This window comes from Anabrus simplex, chromosome 2 (genome assembly GCF_040414725.1).
Source record: "Anabrus simplex isolate iqAnaSimp1 chromosome 2, ASM4041472v1, whole genome shotgun sequence".
NCBI lineage: Eukaryota > Metazoa > Arthropoda > Insecta > Orthoptera > Tettigoniidae > Anabrus > Anabrus simplex.
The window spans coordinates 3,261,060-3,287,313 of NC_090266.1; the positions used below are offsets into that span (position 1 = coordinate 3,261,060).

The following is a 26,254-nucleotide window of genomic DNA, read 5'->3' on the forward strand; positions in this document are numbered from 1 at the left end:
AAACTAGTCTCATATAATATATATAATACTGCGTATGTTTAATATGGCTGAGTAGCGTAGAAACTAGTCTCATATAATATATATAATACTCTGTATGTTTAATATGGCTGAGTAGCGTAGAAACTAGTCTCACATAATATATATAATACTGTGTATGTTTAATATGGCTGAGTAGAGTAGAAACTAGTCTCATGTAATATATATAATACTGTGTATGTTTAATATGGCTGAGTAGCGTAGAAACTAGTCTCATATAATATATATAATACTGTGTATGTTTAATATGGCTGAGTAGCGTAGAAACTAGTCTCATATAGTATATATAATACTGTGTATGTTTAATATGGCTGAGTAGCGTAGAAACTAGTCTCATATAATATATATAATACTGTGTATGTTTAATATGGCTGAGTAGCGTAGAAACTAGTCTCATATAATATATATAATACTGTGTATGTTTAATATGGCTGAGTAGGGTAGAAACTAGTCTCATATAATATATATAATACTGTGTATGTTTAATATGGCTGAGTAGCGTAGAAACTAGTCTCATATAATATATATAATACTGTGTATGTTTAATATGGCTGAGTAGCGTAGAAACTAGTCTCATATAATATATATAATACTGTGTATGTTTAATATGGCTGAGTAGCGTAGAAACTAGTCTCATATAATATATATAATACTGCGTATGTTTAATATGGCTGAGTAGCGTAGAAACTAGTCTCATATAATATATATAATACTGTGTATGTTTAATATGGCTGAGTAGCGTAGAAACTAGTCTCATATAATATATATAATACTGTGTATGTTTAATATGGCTGAGTAGGGTAGAAACTAGTCTCATATAATATATATAATACTGTGTATGTTTAATATGGCTGAGTAGCGTAGAAACTAGTCTCATATAATATATATAATACTGTGTATGTTTAATATGGCTGAGTAGCGTAGAAACTAGTCTCATATAATATATATAATACTGTGTATGTTTAATATGGCTGAGTAGCGTAGAAACTAGTCTCATATAATATATATAATACTGCGTATGTTTAATATGGGTGAGTAGCGTAGAAACTAGTCTCATATAATATATATAATACTCTGTATGTTTAATATGGCTGAGTAGCGTAGAAACTAGTCTCACATAATATATATAATACTGTGTATGTTTAATATGGCTGAGTAGGGTAGAAACTAGTCTCATGTAATATATATAATACTGTGTATGTTTAATATGGCTGAGTAGCGTAGAAACTAGTCTCATATAATATATATAATACTGTGTATGTTTAATATGGCTGAGTAGGGTAGAAACTAGTCTCATATAATATATATAATACTGTGTATGTTTAATATGGCTGAGTAGGGTAGAAACTAGTCTCATATAATATATATAATACTGTGTATGTTTAATATGGCTGAGTAGGGTAGAAACTAGTCTCATATAATATATATAATACTGTGTATGTTTAATATGGCTGAGTAGCGTAGAAACTAGTCTCATATAGTATATATAATACTGTGTATGTTTAATATGGCTGAGTAGCGTAGAAACTAGTCTCATATAATATATATAATACTGTGTATGTTTAATATGGCTGAGTAGCGTAGAAACTAGTCTCATATAATATATATAATACTGTGTATGTTTAATATGGCTGAGTAGCCTAGAAACTAGTCTCGTATAATATATATAATACTGTGTATGTTTAATATGGCTGAGTAGGGTAGAAACTAGTCTCATGTAATATATATAATACTGTGTATGTTTAATATGGCTGAGTAGGGTAGAAACTAGTCTCATATAATATATATAATACTGTGTATGTTTAATATGGCTGAGTAGCGTAGAAACTAGTCTCATGTAATATATATAATACTGTGTATGTTTAATATGGCTGAGTAGGGTAGAAACTAGTCTCATATAATATATATAATACTGTGTATGTTTAATATGGCTGAGTAGCGTAGAAACTAGTCTCATATAATATATATAATACTGTGTATGTTTAATATGGCTGAGTAGCGTAGAAACTAGTCTCATATAATATATATAATACTGTGTATGTTTAATATGGCTGAGTAGCGTAGAAACTAGTCTCATATAATATATATAATACGGTGTATGTTTAATATGGCTGAGTAGCGTAGAAACTAGTCTCATATAATATATATAATACTGTGTATGTTTAATATGGCTGAGTAGGGTAGAAACTAGTCTCATGTAATATATATAATACTGTGTATGTTTAATACGGCTGAGTAGCGTAGAAACTAGTCTCATATAATATATATAATACTGTGTATGTTTAATATGGCTGAGTAGGGTAGAAACTAGTCTCATATAATATATATAATACTGTGTATGTTTAATATGGCTGAGTAGCGTAGAAACTAGTCTGATATAATATATATAATACTGTGTATGTTTAATATGGCTGAGTAGCGTAGAAACTAGTCTCATATAATATATATAATACTGTGTATGTTTAATATGGCTGAGTAGCGTAGAAACTAGTCTCATGTAATATATATAATACTGTGTATGTTTAATATGGCTGAATAGCGTAGAAACTAGTCTCATATAATATATATAATACTGTGTATGTTTAATATGGCTGAGTAGCGTAGAAACTAGTCTCATATAATATATATAATACTGTGTATGTTTAATATGGCTGAGTAGGGTAGAAACTAGTCTCATGTAATGTATATATCATTGTACATACAACTTAGTATTGAAAAGGTGGGAAAACTCTCCAGTGCATAATTTGTATTTTATCTGATTGTATCTCCCTATTACTCTTACAATCAAATTTCCTAACTTACACGTACCACTGCACTTTGAGTTAAGGGCATCTGAGCGCTTATCCCTATCTTCTACGCACCCATTAGGATGTAGAAATTTCACTCTCAGTCTCCCACATACCCATTCCATAGTCTCATTTAAATTCCCAATCACCCTCCAGTCAATGTCCCTCCTATACAGTATTCACTGATAACAATCTCCGCTTTCTTAACCTTCACCCGTCCTGCATTTAGCAGATCCCACACATCCCCAACTATGTTGGTACTTATATCAGCTTGCCTTACGTTGTTTGTACCAACGTGAAACACTACCACTTTCTCCTTCCCCTCCTCTATCTCTTCCACTTTCCTCATCATCTGCCTCAACCTACTTCCTGGATAACACACAATCTAGCACTTGCTAAGATTACATGTTAACGAAACACAACGTTACCTGACCATGCATTCGGGCTTCAACTCGCATAACCTAACGATGGATAGGATTGTACAGACTTAACGCATCAATACGTTACGCTGACCACGTATACAGGCTTAGACTCACATATTCTAACGCTGTACAGTGTATTAAATAAGTCGCAATATTGTGAGTGGCTATATTTTGAGAGTGACGGCAGACAATGGCATGATCAATATAATTGTATATTTTAGCAACCTTATGTTTAATGACATTGACGAAATTGTGAATAGAGTATGGTAATAGTAGTGGATGGGGGTTATGTCCCCAGTTATAGTATAGTTCCAGTGTACGGGAACCTCACTACGGTCACTTGATTCGATAATTAGAATATTTGTATTTCTCTTTGTGATTCTTGACAAAATTTTATTGTAACGAATTTGTTGGAAATTTTGGGCTACGGTGATTCGGGATTGAGGTGACGAGCAACTCGGCTAAGCGGAATATTTCCTGGTTAGAGTTTAGGACTGGCGTGGGATGGCATTAGTAGAAGAACGTGCTTGAGTCGAGTTTATAAGTAGGAAAAAGTAATGTTAAAATAAATTAGGAAATGTAGAAGAAAAATGTGGCAAATATTAATTTACAGGAAAAGAATTACCGATTGGTATAATTTACCAACACTTGCAATTTATTTGATATCACGTACGAAGTGACTGAGTAAACGATTGCAGTGTGATCGATCAGCTGATTGGTATCATTTACTTACCTTTTACATAATACTTCTGTAAGTAGTATAATTGGAGGGTTCGGCCGCCTCCTCCCGCAGGAAATTTGAATTCTGGCGGGAAATTTGAATTTTGGCGGGAAATTTGAATTTTTTGCGGGAGATTTGAATTTGTAAACAAAGCCACGTGCTTTTTGACAGCTGTCATCGACAACAACGCATCGCTAACCTCACTGCTGCCATCTTGACGGGCCTAAACCTCAGTAGTGCTAACTTAACCTAACTAGCGTGAGGTAACAAAGCCACGTGTTTTTTGACAGCCACGTGCTTTTTGACAGACAACAACGCATCGCTAACCTCAGTACTGCCATCTTGACGGGCCTAAACCTTAGTGGTACCAACTTAACCTAACTAGCGTGTGGTAAACAAAGCCACGTGCTTTTTGACAGCCACGTGCTTTTTTGACAGCTGTCAACCGCCATCTTTAATCACCGTGCTGCCCTCTTTAGCTACTTACCTTTGAAATGTGGTGGCGGTAAATTCCACGTGCTTTACAAACCCATGTGATTTTCTGACAGCTGTCATCCGCCATCTTTAATCCAGAGAGAACAGTGCTGCCCTCTATGTGGTGGCGGCAAATTCCACGTGCTCTTGTTTGGAAGCAAATCAACATGCTTTTTTTGACAGCTGTCAACCGCCATCTTTAATCACCGTGCTGCCCCCTCTTTAGCTACTTACATTTGAAATGTGGTGGTGGTAAATTCCACGTGCTTTACAAACCTATATGCTTTTCTGACAGCTGTCATCCGCCCAGCAATTCTCTTTCTATATAATAATTTCGTGTGGCTATTTCTAGCCAAGTGCAGTCTAAAAAATAAATCCTAGTCTTGTTGTATCAGGAAGGGTAACTGGCTAAATCCCGGTCTTTCAGCGTCAGGAAGGGCAACCAGCCATACCGTGAAACAATAGTGTATGATGTAAGAGGCTAGATACTGCTTTGAGCATCTAGCTGTAAAACCCCGATTTTCGTGTTTAAAAGAGCATCTAGTTGTAAAACAGATTCTTAATCCCAGTTATTTGACGTCAGGAAGGGCAACCGGTCGAAAACAATAGTGTATGATATAAGAGGATAGATACTGCTAGTTTTGTATCAGGAAGGGCAACTAGTCTTAAAACAAATTCTTGCGATTTAAAATCTTAGTTTTGCGTCAGGAAGGGCATCCGGCTGTAAAACAATAGTTCGTGATACAGCGATATAAAATCTAAGAAGAGCATCTGGCTGTAAATCCCCGATTATCGTGTTAGAAGTTATAAAACAGATTCTTAATCCGAGTTCTTTGACGTCAGGAAGGGCAACCGGTCGAAAACAATAGTGTATGATGTAAGAGGTTAGATACTGCCAGGTTTGCGTCAGGAAGGGCAACTAGTCTTAAAACAAATTCTTGTGATTTAAAAATCTTAGTTTTGCGTCAGGAAGGGCATCCGGCTTTAAAACAATAGTTCGTGATACAGCGATTTAAAATCTAAGAAGAGTATCTGGCTGTAAAACCCCGATTCTCATGTTAGAAGTTGTAAAACAGATTCTTAATCCCAGTTCCTTGACGTCAGGAAGGGCAACCGGTCGAAACAATACTGTATGATGTAAGAGGTTAGATACTGCTATTTAAATTCCTAGGAGGGTATCCAGTTGTAAGACAGATTCTTGTGATTTAGAATCTCGCGTCAGGAAGGGCAACCGGTCGAAAACAATAGTGTATGATGTAAGAGGCTAGATACTGCTTTTTAAAATCCTAGAAGGGTATCCTGTTGTAAAACGGTTTCTTGTGATTTAAAATCTCGCATCAGGAAGGGCAACTGGTCGTAAAACGAATTCTTGCGATTTAAACTCATGCGTCAGGAGGGGGCACTCGGCCTTAAAACATATTTTTAATCCCGGCCCTGCTACGTTAGGACCACATCTAGCTGTAAGAACAGGAGCTTCAAACATTTACAGCTTTAAGCTTTAGGAACGGGTTTAGGGGTACATTTTCTCTTCTACTACACAGAACACTATTTTCGAAGTTGTATCGGCGCAGTCATTCAGTGCGAGGTGCGGAATGTATGTGTTAGCTGAAATTGTACACTCGGCTTCCGGCAGCACTAACCTTGAACGAAGACATGGTGTTCTGGTAAGCAACTTGCAACTCAAGTAGCCTGTGTAAGCTCCTAACATAAATTATCATGATTGTACGGAGAGTTTAAAACACACAGTGCTAGCATATAGCCCCCTCCTATCGAAAGAGCCTGCACGGCGCCGGCATATAGGCTACTCCTGTTGAAGGAGCCTGTACAAGTTTTAACACCCCTCTATCAACAGCCCTTACTTAACGCTAGCTTTTTTGGCACACCCGCCTCTTAGATCATACATCATAGTTTTACGACCGGTTACCCTTCCTGACTAGGATTTTAAATCCCAGTATACGCGATAAATTTGTTGTAGCGGGTTTTATAACTGGATATCCCGATACCGGCACATAGCCTACTCCTACCGAAGAAGCCTGCACAAGGCTTAATGCCTCCATCCGACAGATGAATCACCCTCAACACTCTTGTACTCAAAATCATTTTCGAAGGAGTCTGCATAAGGTTTAACGTCCCTATCAACAGCCCTTACTTAATGCTGGCTTTTTTGCACACCCCGCCTCTTAGATCATACACCATAGTTTTACAACCGGTTACCCTTCCTGACTAGGATTTTAAATCGCAGTATACGCGATAAATTTGTTATAGCGGGTTTTATAACTAGATGTCCTTGTACCGGCACATAGCCTACTCCTACCGAAGAAGCCTGCACACAGCTTATTGCCTCCATCCGACAAATGAATCACCCTCAACGTCTTGTACTCAAAATCATTTTCGAAGGAGTCTGCACAAGGTTTAACGCCCCTATCAACAGCCCTTACTTAATGCTGGCTTTTTTACACACCCGCCTCTTAGATCATACACCATAGTTTTCGACCGGTTACCCTTCCTAACTAGGATTTTAAATCGCAGTATGCGCGATAAATTTGTTGTAGCGGGTTTTATAACTAGATGTCCCGGTACCGGCACATAGCCTACTCCTACCGAAGAAGCCTGCACAAGGCTTATTGCCTCCATCCGACAGATGAATCACCATCAACGTCTTGTACTCAAAATCATTTTCGAAGGAGTCTGCACAAGGTTTAACGCCCCCTATCAACAGCCCTTACTTAATGCTGGCTTTTTTGCACACCCTGCCTCTTAGATCATACACCATAGTTTTACGACCGGTTACCCTTCCTGACAAGGATTTTAAATCGCAGTATACGCGATAAATTTGTTATAGCGGGTTTTATAACTAGATATCCTGGTACCGGCACATAGCCTACTCCTACCGAAGAAGCCTGCACAAGGCTTATTGTCTCCATCCGACAGATGAATCACCATCAACGTCTTGTACTCAAAATCATTTTCGAAGGAGTCTGCACAAGGTTTAACGCCCCCCTATCGACAGCCCTTACTTAATGCTAGCTTTTTTGCACACCCCGCCTCTTAGATCATACACCATAGTTTTACGACCGGTTACCCTTCCTGACTAGGATTTTAAATCGCAGTATGCGCGATAAATTTGTTGTAGCGGGTTTTATAACTAGATGTACCGGTACCGGCACATAGCCTACTCCTACCGAAGAAGCCTGCACAAGGCTTATTACCTCCATCCGACGGATGAATCACCATCAACGTCTTGTACTCAAAATCATTTTCGAAGGAGTCTGCACAAGGTTTAACATCCCCATCAACAGCCCTTATTTAATGCTGGCTTTTTTGCACACCCCGCCTCTTAGATCATACACAATAGTTTTACGACCGGTTACCCTTCCTGACTAGGATTTTAAATTGCAGTATACGCGATAAATTTGTTGTAGCGGGATTTATAACTAGATGTCCCGGTACCGGTACATAGCCTACTCCTACCGAAGAAGCCTGCACACAGCTTAACGCCTCCATCCGACAAATGAATCAGCCTCAACACTCGTCAATCATTCTCGCTACTTCGGAAGATAGCGGGTTTGAACTCCTACTGTTGGAAGCCGTAAAAAATAGCAAATGCTAGGCGAGAGGCCTGCGCTATCGTCATAACGTGTAATTACATGATCTAGCTAAATGTAGTTTTAGCTCAATACCTTTAAGTGCCTACAGGTAAGGAACACCGCGGATGTAGCTTAGTACCCTCCCGTTTAAGTCCAGAAGTCGAGGATCGCGCGCTAACTTTCCAAGGCTCGATCCGCTGCAGAACTCTTAAATTCTGACACCTCGGCATCAACAGGAGGTTCGATTCCGGCTTAAATACGTCAGCCTGCGGGACTCAGTGTAAGACCCTCAGGAGAGCTCTTGTTGCATAAACACTTCGTTCCGACTGTACTGCAGTTGTCAGCGATTTTCACATCCGCTTGGTAACAAGCAGCATATTTACTCGCTGCAGTCTGCGTGAAGCGCTCACAGTTCTCTGCATGCGTTTATCACGCACATCTGCCGTCTAAGTACTGTCTGCTGTGAATATTATTCTTCAGCCTTTATGTTAAGGTAAGCTAGAACTGTTAGTTACAGTTTGCAAAGCAACTTCTACGCTAGGTAATAGACATCTACATTCATATATGTTTGTTCTTTTCTTTTTTAGGTACCGTTCGAATTACAGGCTTGAAAGTACGCATTTTATTCATCCGAGTAACAGTCTGCAGTGCGATGATTTTAAGGTATGTCTGACCTCTATTCGTTGAAACTAGGTTTCTTCCGAACATCGTAACTTTAAGCTAATCATAAATAGTTGTTCTCTTCAATCCTCATGCTATAGACGAGGTTAATCTTATAATTTGAAACACGCACACATAGCTAAGTCTGTCCTCAACAGGCTGAAACTTGGTTTCTTCTAAAACATCGTAACTTTAATCTAATCATAAATAGTCGTTCTATTCAATCCTCATACTATAGACGAGGTTAATTTTATAATTTCAAACACGCACATAGCTATGTCTGCCCTCAACAGGCGGAAACTTGGTTTCTTCTAAAACATCATATATTTAGTCTATAAATAGTTATTTTGTTCAATCCTCATACTATAGACAAGGTTAATTTTATAATTTCAAACACGCACATAGCTATGTCTGTCCTCAACAGGCTGAAACTTGGTTCCTTCTATAACATCGTAACTTTAGTCTATTGATAAATAGTTATTTTCTTTAATCTACATGTCATAGACGAGGTTAATCTTATAATTTCAAACTCACAGCAATGTCCGACCTCTATACGTTGAAACTTGGTTTCTTCCGAACATCTTATCTTTAAGCTAATCATAAATAGTTGTTCTCTTCAATCCTCATGCTATAGCCGAGGTTAATTTTATAATTTCAAACTCAAATAGCTATGTCTGTCCTCAACAGGCTGAAACTTGGTTTCTTCTAAAACATCGTAACTTTAGTCTACTGATAAATAGTCGTTCTCTTCAATCCTCATGCTATAGACGAGGTTAATCTTATAATTTCAAACTCGCACATATAGCTATGTCTGTCCTCAACAGGCTGAAACTTGGTTTCTTCTAAAACATCGTAACTTTAGTCTATTGATAAATAGTCGTTCTCTTCAATCCTCATGCTATATGGACGAGGTTAATTTTATAATTTCAAACACACACATAGCTATGTCTGACCTCAACAGGCTGAAACTTGGTTTCTTCTAAAACACCGTAACTTTAGACTATTGATTAATAGGCGTTCTCTTCAATCCTCATACTATAGACGAGGTTAATTTTATAATTTCAAACACGCACATAGCTATGTCTGACCTCAACAGGCTCAAACTTGGTTTCTTCTAAAACATCATAACTTTAGTCTATAAATAGTTATTTTCTTCAATCCTCATACTATAGACGAGGATAATTTTATAATTTCAAACACACACATAGCTATGTCTGACCTCAACAGGCTGAAACTTGATTTCTTCTAAAACATCGTAACTTTAGTCTATTGATAAATAGTTATTTTCTTTAATCTACATGTCATAGACGAGGTTAATCTTATAACTTCATACTCACAGCAATGTCCGACCTCTATACGTTGAAACTTGGTTTCCTCCGAACATCTTAACTTTAAGCTAATCATAAATAGTTGTTCTCTTCAATCCTCATGCTATAGACGAGGTTAATTTTATAATTTCAAACTCACATAGCTATGTCTCTCCTCAACAGGCTGAAACTTGGTTTCTTCTAAAACATCGTAACTTTAGTCTATTGATAAATAGTCGTTCTCTTCAATCCTCATGCTATAGACCAGGTTAATTTTATAATTTCAAACACACATAGCTATGTCTGACCTCAACAGGCTGAAACTTGGTTTCTTCTAAAACATCGTAACTTTAGACTATTCATAAATAGTCGTTCTCTTCAGTCCTCATGCTATAGAAGAGTTTAATCTTATAATTTCAAACTCACAGCCATGTCCGACATCTATACGTTGAAACTTGGTTTCTTCCGAACATCGTAACTTTCGCCTAATCTCTATTGGTCGTTCTCTTTTCAGATGTTCCCCTGCTGCGAGGAATGTAATGTAACGTTTACAAGGCGAGATAACTTCATGCGCCATGTGAAATCAAAACACCCTAGCATAACATCTGCTTTATGTAAAGTTTGTAGTGTGTATTTCGCTAACGTAGAGCGATACGAGGCTCACTTAGTAGAGGTACATCAAATATCTACTTGCCCTCAGGTAGTAGTAGGGAAAAAGCGTGCAGCTACTTATGTAGCTGTAGAAAGTACTAGTAGTAAAAAACCTAGAAAAAATCATGAACTTCAAACTATTCACTGCGAGCACTGTAACACTGATGTACCATCTTCGCATTTTCAGGGACACTTACGGAGTAATGCAAATAAAAATAATGCGTGTAGAAGTGGTAGTAACGCAAACATCGAGGAAATTAATACAGCATTTAAAAGTAGGATTGCTAGTTACAGAATTCGCACGAGTCAAAAGTTTCAGAGCACTTCAAACTTTTTAAATTGCGTTCAACCGGATGTACAACAGCTTCTTGCTAAATCTTTGTCCAATCATAATTTATTTAAAGTTAATTTTGAACTTTTCGCCTTGTACATTAAAAGCACGGATGAATCCGAAATAACGGACATTAAATCATTTAATACGAAGAATTTTGTCATAAGTGAGTCAACTAATTTTGGTGATGTACTTAGCAATGTCTCTAACATTATTTCAACTAAGAGCGAGGAATTTCAGGAAAAGGAATCAGGGTGGGCTTTAGTTGAAATAATGTATCTAGAAGTTAACATCAATAAGTACAAGCCTATGCGAGGATCTTCACACATCGAGCTGCCGACATGGATTCAGCGAAAAGAAGCTGTTGTAAACATCCAAAAGAATGACGAAGCATGTTTTGCATGGGCGGTGATGTCGGCTTTAAATCCTGTGAAACGGAATGTAGCGAATAGAACATCATCGTATCCACACTATTCAACGCAGCTAAATTTTGATAGTATAGAATTTCCTGTGCAGATAAAGGATATTAAGCGCTTTGAGGAACTAAATAACATTAGCATTAATGTGTATGGTGTAGAGAAAAAGTCTGTAGTAGGTCCTCTGTATTATACAAGTCATGAGAAGAGTACTCATGTTAATTTACTCTATATTGAAACAGTGAAAATAGCCACTTTTGCTGGATTAAAAATCTGAGTAGACTTGTTGGTTGGCAGTTGTCAAACAGGTGTAACAAAAAGTGGCTATGCGATGAATGCTTGCAGTATTTTAGAACTGAAGATCAGTTAACGAAGCATTCTAAGAATGACTGCAATCATGTACGTACAGAGATACCTACTACAGGCAATAATGTTTTAAAATTTACAAATTTTCACAAGCAGATGTGGGTACCGTTCGTGATTTATGCAGACTTTGAAGCCATCCTCACGCCATGCAACACATGCTTACCTAATCCTGACAACTCTTTCACTAATACTACGCACATGCATGTCCCGTATAGCTTCGCGTATTACGTCAAGTGTAGTTACGATAGTACGCTTAACATGTTAGAGCTGTATCGAGGACATGATGCTGCTAAAGTATTTTTAGAAAGACTTGAAAGTGATGCAGTTCGTCTTGGTCGTATTCTAAATAGTAATATTCCTATGAAGCCACTCACCGAAATTCAGTTAAATGATCATGAACGTGCTACAAAGTGTAGCATATGTGATGGGGAAATTTCCGAAAATGACCCTAAAGTTTTTGATCATGATCATTTAACTGGTTTCTACAGATGTGCCGCTCATTATAGCTGTAATCTTAAGTATAGAGTTCCTAAATTTATCCCTGTAATTTTTCATAACTTATCTGGTTACGACTCTCATTTCATCATTTCACAATTTGGAGCTTCAGATGAAAAAGTAGATATAATCCCTCAGAATAAAGAGCGGTACATTGCGTTTGCAAAGTCTGTAAAAGTAGATGCTGAGCATTCTATAAAACTGAGATTCCTTGACTCGTTTCGCTTTATGGCGAGTAGCCTCGATAAACTTTCTAGTAATTTACAACCTGAACAATTTACGGAAATTCGACGCGTTTTTCCCGAAGAAGCGCAGTTTAATTTACTTCGGCGTAAGGGTGTTTTTTCTTATGAATATCTTGACTGCTTAGAACGCCTCGAAGAACGTGCCTTACCACTAAAACAATCCTTTTACAGCTCGCTGAATTCACCATATATTAGTGATGATGACTATTTACATGCACAACATATCTGGGAGCAGTTCCACATTCAAACGCTGGGTGAATACTCCGATTTATATTTAAAGACGGGTGTACTTTTGTTAGCTGATGTTTTTGAAAATTTTCGCTGTGTTTGCAAGAAAACCTACAGCCTTGACCCATGTCAGTATTGTACTGCGCCTGGGTTAATTTGGGACGCGATGTTAAAACACACGCAGGTGAATTTGGAACTGCTAACTGATATTGATATGGTGCACTTTATAAAATCATCTATTCGAGGCGGTCTAAGTCAGTGCAGCGGGCGGCATTCCAAGGCAAATAATAAGTACATGCCGAGTTTCGATTCTAGTCAGGAATCTCAGTATATCGTTTATCTCGATGCTAATAATCAGTATGGGTGGGCGATGAGTCAGCATCTACCGGTGAGTGGTTTCCGCTGGCTAACGCAGTGCGAAATTGATGCTTTACAGCTGCACGCCCTAGGCGATGAAGCTGATAAAGGCTATTTCCTCGAAGTTGACTTACAGTATCCTAAAGAGTTACACACTTCTCATTATGACCTACCGTTCTGCTCTGAAAATATGAAGCCCCCGTACATCGCATCAACGACGAAAATGCTAATTGCTAATTTGTGCGATAAATCTAAGTATATCATTCATTACCGAAATTTAAAACAGTGTTTGCAGCATGGTTTGAAGTTATCCAAAATTCATCGCGTACTAGAATTTAATCAGTCACCGTGGCTAAAGCCATATATCGATCTGAACAATAATTTAAGAACGAATGCGGTTAACGAGTTTGAAAAATATTTCTACAAGCTCATGAATAACAGTGTGTTTGGTAAGACTATGGAAAATGTTGACAAACGCGTTGATGTAAAATTGATTACAAACTGGGATAATATTTAGAAAAGGTATGGTGCTAACTATTTAATAAGTAAACCAAATTTCCACAGCTGCACCATCATACATGAGAATTTAGTTATTATACAGATGAATCGTGTTAAGGTTAAGTATGACAAACCTACCTACGTCAGCTTCGCAGTACTTGAATTGGCTAAAACACTCATGTATGAATTCCATTACGATTATATGATGAAGAAGTACGCGCATAATGCGCAATTGCTCTACACAGATACCGATTCGTTTATTTATCAAATCAAAACTGATGACTATTACAATGATATAAAGCTAGACTTGGGTAGGTTTGATACAAGTAACTATCCTGCAAATATTCAATATCATCTACCGCTAGTGAACAAAAAGGTTCTAGGTAAAATGAAAGATGAATGTGCTGGGAATATTATCGATTCATTTGTAGGTACTAAATCCAAGTCATATTGCATAAAACTCTTAAATGAATTACAAATAAAGAGATTGAAGGGGGTTAAAAAGAATGTCGTTCAGAATCAGCTAAGTTTTGAAAACTATAACAATTGCATTAAAAGTAATCCACCTGTTTTGCATAAGCAAATGTCTGTCATTAGAAGGAAGAAGCACCAGTTGTTCACTCATTTAATTAGTAAGGTAGCCCTTAATAATGTTGATTGCAAACGGTTTGCCATTCCAAATTCTACCAACACTCTAGCCTGGGGGCATAGTAGTATTGATAGGTACTACTTTACCTAAAGCAGATGTGTGTGTAAACATTATGTTAGAGGTGTGTACTTACGTTACGCTGTCTTACATCACTATTCACTGTACATATTGTAGGGAGAGGTACGCTGAGAGTGTAGTACGGCAAGTTTAAACTTGTACATTCAAGAATTACGTCGAGAAGTACGCAAACATCACTAGGGTAAAATGATTCGAGATAAAACTTGTACATACAAGATGTAAATAAATAATGTAGAATTGGCATATTTTTTTATTTTAGGTTAGGTATTACCTTCCTCCCCCTCCTTATTTGCAAGATAGAGTTTTTGTTTATTACTCATAGAAGAAAAGCAAGAAGGAAGGTGTTGAGCAGATTCGTAAGTATGTTATTGTCTAGCTCATGTTGAGAAGAGAATTCTTTTTCTAAACAGTGTTTGATTGCAATGCAGTGTTCAACAACATTGAACTATAAACGGTAGTATGTGTTCAAGTCTAAACTTGCAATACTCTTGCTTTTGCAATGCACGTTCGATAGAGATGTAGCTTGATAGTGCAAGAAGAGCAGTTAGTAAGTATGTTGAGAAGATATTTTGTTTTTCTTTCTAAACAGTGCTCGATTCTAGTTATACAATGCAGTGTTCATCAACATCGAACACTAGTATGCAGTTCAAGTTGTAAAAAGTTTTGAACAGTAGTATGTGTGTGTTTAAGTCTAAACATGCATCACTGCGGGTATGCGAGCGGATGACAGCTAACGAAATTGCCCCGCAAGAGTGCTGCACGGTGTTAAAGATGGCGGATGACAGCTAACGAAATTGCCGGTTTGTTTCCATACAAGAGCGCGTACAATTTACCGCCACCACATTTCAAAAGTAAGTAGCTAAAGAGGGGGCAGCACGGTGATTAAAGATGGCGGTTGACAGCTGTCAAAAAAAGCATGTTGATTTGCTTCCAAACAAGAGCACGTGGAATTTGCCGCCACCACATAGAGGGCAGCACTGTTCTCTCTGGATTAAAGATGGCGGATGACAGCTGTCAAAGGTAAGTAGCTAAAGAGGGCAGCACGGTGATTAAAGGTGGCGGTTGACAGCTGTCAAAAAAGCATGTTGATTTGTTTCCAAACAAGAGCACGTGGAATTTGCCGCCACCACATAGAGGGCAGCACTGTTCTCTCTGGATTAAAGATGGCGGATGACAGCTGTCAGAAAATCACATGGGTTTGTAAAGCACGTGGAATTTACCGCCACCACATTTCAAAGGTAAGTAGCTAAAGAGGGCAGCACGGTGATTAAAGATGGCGGTTGACAGCTGTCAAAAAAGCACGTGGCTGTCAAAAAGCACGTGGCTTTGTTTACCACACGCTAGTTAGGTTAAGTTGGTACCACTAAGGTTTAGGCCCGTCAAGATGGCAGTACTGAGGTTAGCGATGCGTTGTTGTCTGTCAAAAAGCACGTGGCTGTCAAAAAAACACCTGGCTTTGTTTACCTCGCACTAGTGAGGTTAGGTTGGCACTACTGAGGTTTAGGCCCATCAAGATGGCAGTACTGAGGTTAGCGATGCGTTGTTGTCTGTCAAAAAGCACGTGGCTGTCAAAAAACACGTGGCTTTGTTTACCTCACGCTAGTTAGGTTAAGTTGGCACTACTGAGGTTTAGGCCCGTCAAGATGGCAGCAGTGAGGTTAGCTATGCGTTGTTGTCGATGACAGCTGTCAAAAAGCACGTGGCTTCTTTTACAAATTCAAATCTCCCGCCAAAATTCAAATTTCCCGCCAAAATTCAAATTTCCCGCCAGAATTCAAATTTCCCGCGGGAGGAGGCGGCCGAACCATCCAATTATACTACTTCTGTAGGATAATTAATTTTCCTATTAAAGGCAGCATTTCTACTAAAATAGAAATGAGATGTTGATTCGAGTTTCTTATCAGACATCACTGTGGTAAATGTTGGCATTTATTTTCCTTGAAATGTTTTCTCAAGTGTCATTAAACAATTGAATAGGCTAAACTATATATTTTATTCTGAATAGAATTCACTATCCTCATGTAATGGGCAATATGTACTTATTTCAGTTAGCGGCTGTCATTCGAGAAGTACACTACCTAGGACTTATGAATAAACCGGGAATTCCTGCTGAGGCCCTGGATATGTACCGAAGAGGGAATACGTTCAGACAAATCAATAATGATCTCAGTATTACTGTTCAGTGGTAAGTAGATGTGAATTAAGTTATACCCTTTAAAACAATTCGCTTGTATTTAGGGCCTTCAGGCAGAGCTGCCAACCCACCGCTTAACAATATCTCTGTCATTCAAAAGTCTTAAGAATTAACTGACGCTGACATTTTATGAGTAAATATGTGGTTTAATCTTTAAGGTATTTGGAAATGCATTTTGAGCAGGTAGTTAATTTTACTTGAATTTCGGTGTATGTTTTTATTCAAGTGAAAAGCTTTCCTTTCTCAATTATATCTTCAAAGACCCGACTTCATTAGAGGACACGCTTCATGATACGTTAAATTCCTTGATTCTTCGTCTTACTCCTTACCGCTCCCAGCCTTCTGTTCTTCAGTCTCATTAAATTAATTACACTATTTCCAATATTCTAATAATATCAATATCTATTCAATGACGGGAGAACATTCCCTTCCATTAGAGCATCAATCTTCTCTGTGACAACTGCACCTACCTGCCATTTGACAACATAGAGATTGGAAATGTGATACGAACCAAATTGTTAGGAATGGGGGTTATGAACTGCATGAATCAATCTGCACGATTAAATATATTTCAGAGGAGCAAATATCTTTGTATGGTGTGAGTAGGTATTTTGTTACAGTTCGGCAGCCTCCAGTGAGGAGATAAGAGGATAGTGACCTTTGATCATGTTTTGGGTCTATTTTTAAGCGCCAGATCTGATTTATTTATCCAAGTACTTAGTCATTCTATTTACATGGCCTGAAGCTCAAAATTGCTTAACGACTAGTTGTTTGATAATTGGAGGTGCTGGTGTCCGCTCCAAATTGGTTTCCATTATTATGAATTCATCATCTCGTGACCAAAATTTAGAATTTTTATCGCAGTACTTTTATAAAAACGTGGTTAATTATCCAATTATTGGAGATAAGCGATATAATAACATCTAGATCTTCACGCTCACAAGTGTAGAATATACAAGAAGTAAGCACGGCGACCCACGTCTACATCAACACTTGTGTTGTGTTCACAATACTCGGGCATACGTGGATCTCTAGTGTTGAAGTACACTGACTGAGCAAATGTTATGGGATAGCGGAGCACTGATGCGCACCACACGCCCCCTGTGTCAGCGGCAGTTGTATAGGAGGCAGTTTAATTTACTTCGGCGTAAGGGTGTTTTTTGTCATGAATATCTTGACTGCTTAGAACGCCTCGAAGAACGTGCCTTACCATCGAAACAATCCTTTTACTGCTCGATGAATTCAGCAGATATTAGTGATGATGACTATTTACATGCACAACATATCTGGGAGCAGTTCCACATTCAAACGCTGGGTGAATACTCCGATTTATATTTAAAGACGGATGTACTAATGTTAGCAGATGTTTTTGAAAATTTTCGCTGTGTTTGCAAGAAAACCTACAGCCTTGACCCTGTTCAGGCTGTAAATGACTAGAAAGTTTATCGAGGCTACTCGCCATAAAGCGAAACGAGTCAAGGAATCTCAGTTTTATAGAATGCTCAGCATCTACTTTTACAGACTTTGCAAACGCAATGTACCGCTCTTTATTCTGAGGGATTATATCTACTTTTTCATCTGAAGCTCCAAATTGTGAAATGATGAAATGAGAGTCGTAACCAGATAAGTTATGAAAAATTACAGGGATAAATTTAGGAACTCTATACTTAAGATTACAGCTATAATGATTGGCACATCTGTAGAAACCTGTTAAATGATCATGATCAAAAACTTTAGGGTCATGTTCGGAAAATTCCCCATCAAAAATGCTACACATTGTAGCACGTTCATGATCATTTAACTGAATTTCGGTGAGTGGCTTCATAGGAATATTACTATTTAGAATACGACCAAGACGAACTGCATCACTTTCAAGTCTTTCTAAAAATACTTTAGCAGTATCATGTCCTCGATACAGCTCTAACTTGTTAAGCGTACTATCGTAACTACACTTGATGTAATACGCGAAGCTATACGGGACATGCATGTGCGTAGTATAAGTGAAAGAGTTGTCAGTATTAGGTGAGCATGTGTTGCATGGCGTGAGGATAGCTTCAAAGTCTGCATAAATCACGAACGGTACCCACATCTGCTTGTGAAAATTTGTAAATTTTAAAACATTATTGCCCGTAGTAGGTGTCTCTGTACGTACATGATTGCAGTCATTCTTGGAATGCTTCGTTAACTGATCTTCAGTTCTAAAATACTGCAAGCATCCATCACATAGCCACTTTTTACACCTATCTTTTGACAACTGACTACTAACAAGTCTACTCAAATTTTTAATCCAGCAAGAGTGGCTATTCTCACTGTTTTCGATATAGAGTAAGTTAACATGAGTACTCTTCTTATGACATGTATAATACAGAGGACCTACTACAGACTTTTTCTCTACACCATACACATTAATGCTAATGTTATTTAGTTCCTCAAAGCGCTTAATATCTTTTATCTGCACAGGAAATTCTATACTATCGAAATTTAGTTGCGTTGAATAGTGTGGATACGATGATGTTCTATTCGCTACATTCCGTTTCACAGGATTTAAAGCCGACATCACCGCCCATGCAAAACATGCTTCGTCATTGTTTTGGATGTTTACAACAGCTCTTCTTTGCTGAATCCATGTCGGCAGCTCGATGTGCGAAGATCCACGCATAGGATTGTACTTATTGATGTTAACTTCCAGATACATTATTTCAACTAAAGCCCACCCTGATTCCTTTTCCTGAAATTCCTCGCTCTTAGTTGAAATAATGTTAGAGACATCCCTAAGTACATCACCAAAATTAGTCGACTGACTTATGACAAAATTCCTCGTATTAAATGATTTAATGTCTGTTATTTCGGATTCATCCGTGCTTTTAATGTACAAGGCGAAAAGTTCAAAATTAACTTTAAATAAATTATAATTGGACAAAGATTTAGCAAGAAGCTGTTGTACATCCGGTTGAACGCAATTTAAAAAGTTTGAAGTGCTCTGAAACTTTTGACTAGTGCGAATTCTGTAACTAGCAATTCTACTTTTAAATGCTGTATTAATTTCCTCGATGTTTGCGTTACTACCACTTCTACACACATTATTTTTATGTGCATTACTCCGTAAGTATCCCTGAAAATGTGAAGATGGTACATCGGTGTTACAGTGCTCGCAGTGAATAGTTTGAAGTTCATTTTTCCTAGGTTTTTGACTACTAGTACTTTCTACAGCTACATCAGTAGCTGCACGCTTTTTCCCTACTACCTGAGGGCAAGTGGATATTTGATGTACCTCTGCTAAGTGAGCCTGATATTGCTGTACATTAGCGAAGTACAGCCCACAAACATCACATAAAGCGGATGTTATGCTAGGGTGTTTTGATTTAACATGACGCGTAAGGGTATCTACCCTCGTAAACGTCGCCTCACAATGCGTATCAGACGCCTCAAGATGTTTCGATTTTACATGACGCGTAAGGGCATCTCGTCTTGTAAAAGTTACATCGCACTGCGAGCAGGGAAACATCTGAAAAGAGAACAACCAATAGAGATTAGCCTAAAGTTGCGATGTTTAACCTATAGAGGTCGGACATGACTGTGAGTTTGAAATTATACGATTAACCTCTTCTATAGCATGCGGATTAAAGAAAATAACTATTTATCAATAGACTAAAGTTCCGATGTTTTAGAAGAAATCAAGTTTCAGCCTGTTGAGGTCAGACATAGCTATGTGTGTGTTTGAAATTATTAAATTAACCTCGTCTATAGCATGAGGATTGAAGAGAACGACTATTTATCAATAGACTAAAGTTACGATGTTTTAGAAGAAACCAAGTTTCAGTTTGTTGAGGTCAGACATAGCTATGTGTGTGTTTGAAATTATAAAATTAACCTCGGCAATAGTATGAGGATTGAAGAGAACGACTATTTATCAATAGACTAAAGTTACGATGTTTTAGAAGAAACCAAGTTTCAGCCTGTTGAGGTCAGACATAGCTATGTGTGTTTTTGAAATTATAAAATTAACCTCATCCATAGCATGAGGATTGAAGAAAACGACTATTTATCAAGAGACTAAAGTTACGATGTTTTAGAAGAAACCAAGTTTCAGCCTGTTGAGGTCAGACATAGCTATGTGTGTGTTTGAAATTATAAAATTAACCTCGTCTGTAGCATGAGGATTGAAGAGAACGACTATTTATCAATAGACTAAAGTTACGATGTTTTAGAAGAAACCAAGTTTCAGCCTGTTGAGGACAGACATAGCTATATATGTTTGAAATTATAAAATTAACCTCGTCTATAGCATGAGGATTGAAGAGAACGACTATTTATCAATAGACTAAAGTTACGATGTTTTAGAAGAAACCAAGTATCAACGTATAGAGATCAGACATACCTTAAAATCTTCGCGCTGCAAACTGTTACTTGGATGAATAAAATGCGTGCGTTCAAGCCTGAAACTCGAATGATAATATTCTGCTCGTACCTAAAAAGAAAAGAACAAACATATATTAATGTAAGTAGTATAATGGGACAGTTCGGCCGCCTCCTCCGCCGCCGCCGCCACCGCCCGCGGGAAATTTGAATTTTGGCGGGATATTTGAATTTTGGCGGGAGATTTGAATTTGTAAACAAAGCCACGTGCTTCTTGACAGCTGTCATCGACAACAACGCATCGCTAACCTCACTGCTGCCATCTTGACGGGCCTAAACCTCACTAGTACCAACTTAACCTAACTAGCGTGAGGTAAACAAAGCCACGTGTTTTTTGACAGCCACGTGCTTTTTGACAGACAACAACGCATCGCTAACCTCAGTACTGCCATCTTGACGGGCCTAAACCTCAGTAGTGCCAACTTAACCTAACTAGCATGAGGTAAATAAAGCCACGTGTTTTTTTGACAGCCACGTGCTTTTCGACAGATTTGTAAACAAAGCCACGTGCTTTTTGACAGCTGTCATCGACAACAACGCATTGCTAACCCCAGTACTGCCATCTTGACGGGCCTAAACCTCAGTAGTACCAACATAACCTAACTAGCGCGAGATAAACAAAGCCACGTGCTTTTTGACATCCACGTGCTTTTTTGACAGCTGTCATCCGCCATCTTTGAACTACAGAGCACCGTGCTGCCCTCTTTCGTCACCTGTCATCGGCAGTGCTGCCATCTTGACGGGCCTAAACCTTAGTGCTACCAACTTAACCTCACTAGCTCGAGATAAACAAATCCACGTGCTTTTTGACAGCTACGTGCTTTTTTGATAGCTGTCATCCGCCATCTTTAATCTATAGAGCACAGTGCTGCCAACTTTAGCTACTTACCTTTGAAATGTGGTGGCGGATAATTTGAAAAATGCTTTTCGACAAGCAGCCATCTTTAATCCGGAGAGAACAGTGCTGCCCTCTATGTGGTGGCGGCAAATTGAAAAATTCCACGTGCTCTTGTTTGAAAGCAAACTCACGTGCTTTTTTGACATCTGTCATCTGCCATCTTTAATCTATAGAGCACAGTGCTGCCCTCTTTAGTTTGAAATGTGGTGGTGGTAAATTCCACGTGCTCTTGTTTGGAAACAAAGCCACGTGCAGCTGTCATCCGCCATCTATAATCAACAGAGCACTGTGCTACTATCACGCGGGCAATTTCATCACCTGTCATCCGCCATCTTTAATCCACAGAACACCGTGCTGCCCTCTTTATGGCTACTACCTTAAGCACGTAGTAGCGGACAATTTGAAAAGTTCTGTTAGCTATCATCCGCCATCTTTAATCAAGAGAGCACCGTGCTGCCATCTTTAGCTAGATACCTTTGAAATGTGGTGGCGGCAAATTGAAAAATTCCACGTGCTCTTGTTTGGAAACAAACTCACGTGCTTTTTCGACAGCTACCATCCGCCATCTTTAATCAACAGAGCATAGTGCTGCCCTCTTTATCGTAGTAGATGTAAATTCGTCACCTGTCATCCGCGGTGCTGCCATCTTTAGCTAGATACCTTTGAATTGCATAAGATGGTGGCTATACATGACTCCTTAAGGGTGCTTACGCAAGATGGCTGCTATACACAGGTTCTTATGAGACGCCCTTGGGATGCTTGCGCAAGATGGCAGTTATACATGGCTCCTTATGAGATACCCTAGGGATGCTTGCGCAAGATATGGGCTGATCTTATGGGACGGCTTAAGGGTCCTTGCACAAGATGGCTTGAGACACCCTAAGGATGCTTGCGCAAGATGGCGGACACAAGATGGCAGCTATACATAACTCCTTATGAGACGCTTTAAGGGTGCTTGCGCAAGATGGTTGCTACTCTTAGCTTAGAGGCTAACGTGTCGTGATAGTTCGATTCATTAAATTTAGGGCTTAAATGCAAAATGTTAAATATATCGAAAACGGTGCACCGTAGAGCAAAACGGACAAAATTGTTCTGCCTAATACCCAGGTTCGCAGTATGAGGAACAAGAAAATCATAGTCTAATGATGTGATCAACGGTTCGGTTCCTACTTAGGCCCTTTGGCATTTGCTCTGTTTTAGCTTGTATTGAAGCGAGTCTTCGTAACATGATCAGGTCTAGCTATGGTAGAGAGTATAACGTACCGTGCAGGTTCGATTCATTAAATTTGGAGGCTTAAATGCAAAATGTTAAATATCTCGAAAACGATGCATCGTAGAGCAAAACGGACAAAATTTTTCCGCCTAATACGTAGGTTCGTAGTATCAGGAACAAGAAAAAACATAGTCTAATGATGAGATCAACGGTTCGATTCCTACTTAAGCCCTTTGCCATTCGCAGCTATCTATTTCTACAAGATGGTGGCTGCTCTTATGAGAAACAAGATGCCTTGAGACGTCCTAGGGATGCTTACGCAAGATGGCAGACACAAAATGGTGACTATACATAGCTCCTTATGAGACGGCCTAGGGGTGCTCGCACAAGATGGCGGCTACTCTTATGAAGAAAGCTAGCTTAGAGGCTACTGCGCAAGATAACAGCTGCTGTTATGCATGTGGTGGAGGGCAATTTGAAATTCTATGTGCTTAATCAACAGAGCACCCTGCTGCCCTCTTTAGCTGAAATGTGGTGGTGGATAATTTGAAAAATTCTTTTGACAGCTATCATCTTTAAAAACAATGGCGACTATACATAGGCTGTTAAGGTCTTATCATTCTCCTCCTCCTCCTCCTCCTCCTCCTCCTCCTCCCCCTCCTCCTCCTCCTCTACCTCCTCCTCCGCCTCTTATGTCAAGGCATAGCTTTATATCGAACAAGTTTAAACCTGCATCGCGAAGGCAAGCGTGTGCAGCGATAACATTATTGTGCATGTTTAGACTTTCGATACATAAGAAGAGTAGAATCAAACGCTGTACTCGATACGACATGTGATCAGAACATTGATTGATGCGTTCAGAAAAACAAAATAAGTGATCAAGACTAGAATCGAACAATGTACTCAATACATCATGTGTTTAGAATATGTCAGGGGATACGCTTGTTCTAAGAAGATCAGAATGAAACATAACAAGACTAGAATCGAACACTGTAATCGATGTTGTTAACCTCAACATATGATCAGAACATTGTTTGATGTGTTCAGAACAAAAGTACAATTTTGATGATTTGCTTAGTGTAAAATCAAAAACTATGGAAACACACTGTGCACATATCGCGTAGCTAACTCGCTCAGTAAGCAATATTGCAAAACTACAACTTCAATGATTTGCATAGTGTAAAAATCAAAAACACACTGTACCCATACTGCGCAGCTAACTCGCTCGGTAAACGATATAGCCAAAGTATAACTTCAAATTATTTACCTTCCATCATTCGTCTTGTGTGTAAAAATCAGTCGAACAAGTTATCGCATAAACATGGCTGAAAAAAATCGTGATAGGGTATGGAACCCAGGGGTTACATCTTATCAGAAGGGCAAAAAGGATGAAAGGACTCTTCCTCCTCCTTACCGCACATTCCTTGAAGGGCTAATTGGCTGAAGGGCTAATGGGCAAAAGGGCTAAAGGGCTAAAAGGGCTAATGGGCTAAAGGGCTAAAGGAGCAACAACCTCGTCGATCGCTATCAGCAAGAACGCTTGTACTTTGTTAAGTGTGGAAAATTAATCTTTATTTGTAAATGGTTTCATGTTCAGAACAAGGAATGGAAAATCCCCGAGGAGCGATGAGTTACGTTTTTCGAACTAGTGTTTGGAACACTGAACTTTTCAAGATGATAGCAGAGAGTTTAGCAATGTTCTGTTGTTGGATTTTAAATTCCGCGCTACAACATGCATAAGGTGGTAGCCTTGAGGTTTACCGCCGTAAAGATGGCAAGAGTGAGGTTAACAATGTTCTGTTGTTGGATTTTAAATTCCGCGCTACAACATGGATAAGGTGGCAGCCTTGAGGTTTACCGCCGTAAAGATGGCAAGAGTGAGGTTAACAATGTTCTGTTGTTGGATTTTAAATTCCGCGCTATAACATGCATAAGGTGGCAGCCTTGAGGTTTACCGCCGTAAAGATGGCAGCAGTGAGGTTAGCGACGCTCTATTGTCCTTCAAAGTGAGGTTAGGGTTCGTCAAGAAGACAGCTGTCAAAAAAGCACGTGGCTATGTTTACCAAACAAGAGCACGTGGTCGTGACGTCACGGTCACGTAATCAATCCTTAGCTCGACGTCGTTAAGAGCAGTATTAGGGTTAGCTATGCTTAAAAGTCTTGGGAACAGAGCAGCAGTATGATTTGCTATGTTTCAAAGCGTGTACACATGACCTATCGATTTTACATGCATCGACCATCGAACTAAACTTCATCCGCTAGATCGTGCTGCTATCTTAGCATACCCTATACCCATAAAATTAAAGTACAATGAATAGCCATGTTTCAAAGCGTGTACACATCACCTATCGATTTTGCACACATCGACTCTCGTACTAAACTTCTTCCGCTAGATTGTGCTGCTATCTTAGCATAACCTATACGCGTGACCTTAAGGTACAAAGAATAGCCATGTTTCAAAGCGTGTACACATTACCTATCGACTTTGCATGCAACGAATATCGTACTAAACTTCTTCCGCTAGGTTGTGCTGCTATCTTAGCATAACTTATACACATGAACTTAAAGTACAAAGAATAGCCATGTTTCAAAGCGTGTACACATTACTTATTGATTTTGCATGCATCAAATATCGTACTAAATTTCTTCCGCTAGATTGTGCTTCTATCTTAGCATAACCTATACCCATGAACTTAAAGTACAATGAATACTCATGTTTCAAAGCGTGTACACATCAACTATCGAATTTGCATGTATCGACTCTCGTACTAAACTTCTGCAGGTAGATTGTGCTGCTATCTCAGCATAACTAAGACGCACGAACTTAAAGAACAAAGAAGAGCTATGTCTCAAAACGTGTACACATTACCTATCGATTTTGCAAGCATCGACTCTCGTACTAAACTTCTTCCGCTAGATTGTGCTGCTATCTTAGCGTAACCTATACGCATGACCTTAAGGTACAAAGAATAGCCATGTTTCAAAGCGTGTACACATTACCTATCGACTTTGCATGCAACAAATATCGTACTAAACTTCTTCCGCTAGGTTGTGCTGCTATCTTAGCATAACTTATACACATGAACTTAAAGTACGAAAAATAGCCATGTTTCAAAGCGTGTACACATTACTTATTGATTTTGCATTCATCGAATCTCGTACTAAATTTCTTCCGCTAGATTTTGCTGCTATCTTAGCATAACCTATACCCATGAACTTAAAGTAC

At 38.7% G+C, this 26,254-nt stretch overlaps 1 protein-coding gene across 1 annotated transcript in view; it reads left to right on the plus strand.

Moving 5' to 3' along the window:
• LOC136863901 (dynein beta chain, ciliary-like) overlaps window positions 1-26,254 on the plus strand; it is a 5,220,903-nt gene that overhangs the window by 1,009,017 nt on the left and 4,185,632 nt on the right. Inside the window, exon 14 of the mRNA XM_068226514.1 lies at window positions 16,356-16,492. Within this exon, the coding sequence (XP_068082615.1) occupies window positions 16,356-16,492 (137 nt within the window). The remainder of the gene's footprint in view (window positions 1-16,355; window positions 16,493-26,254) is intronic.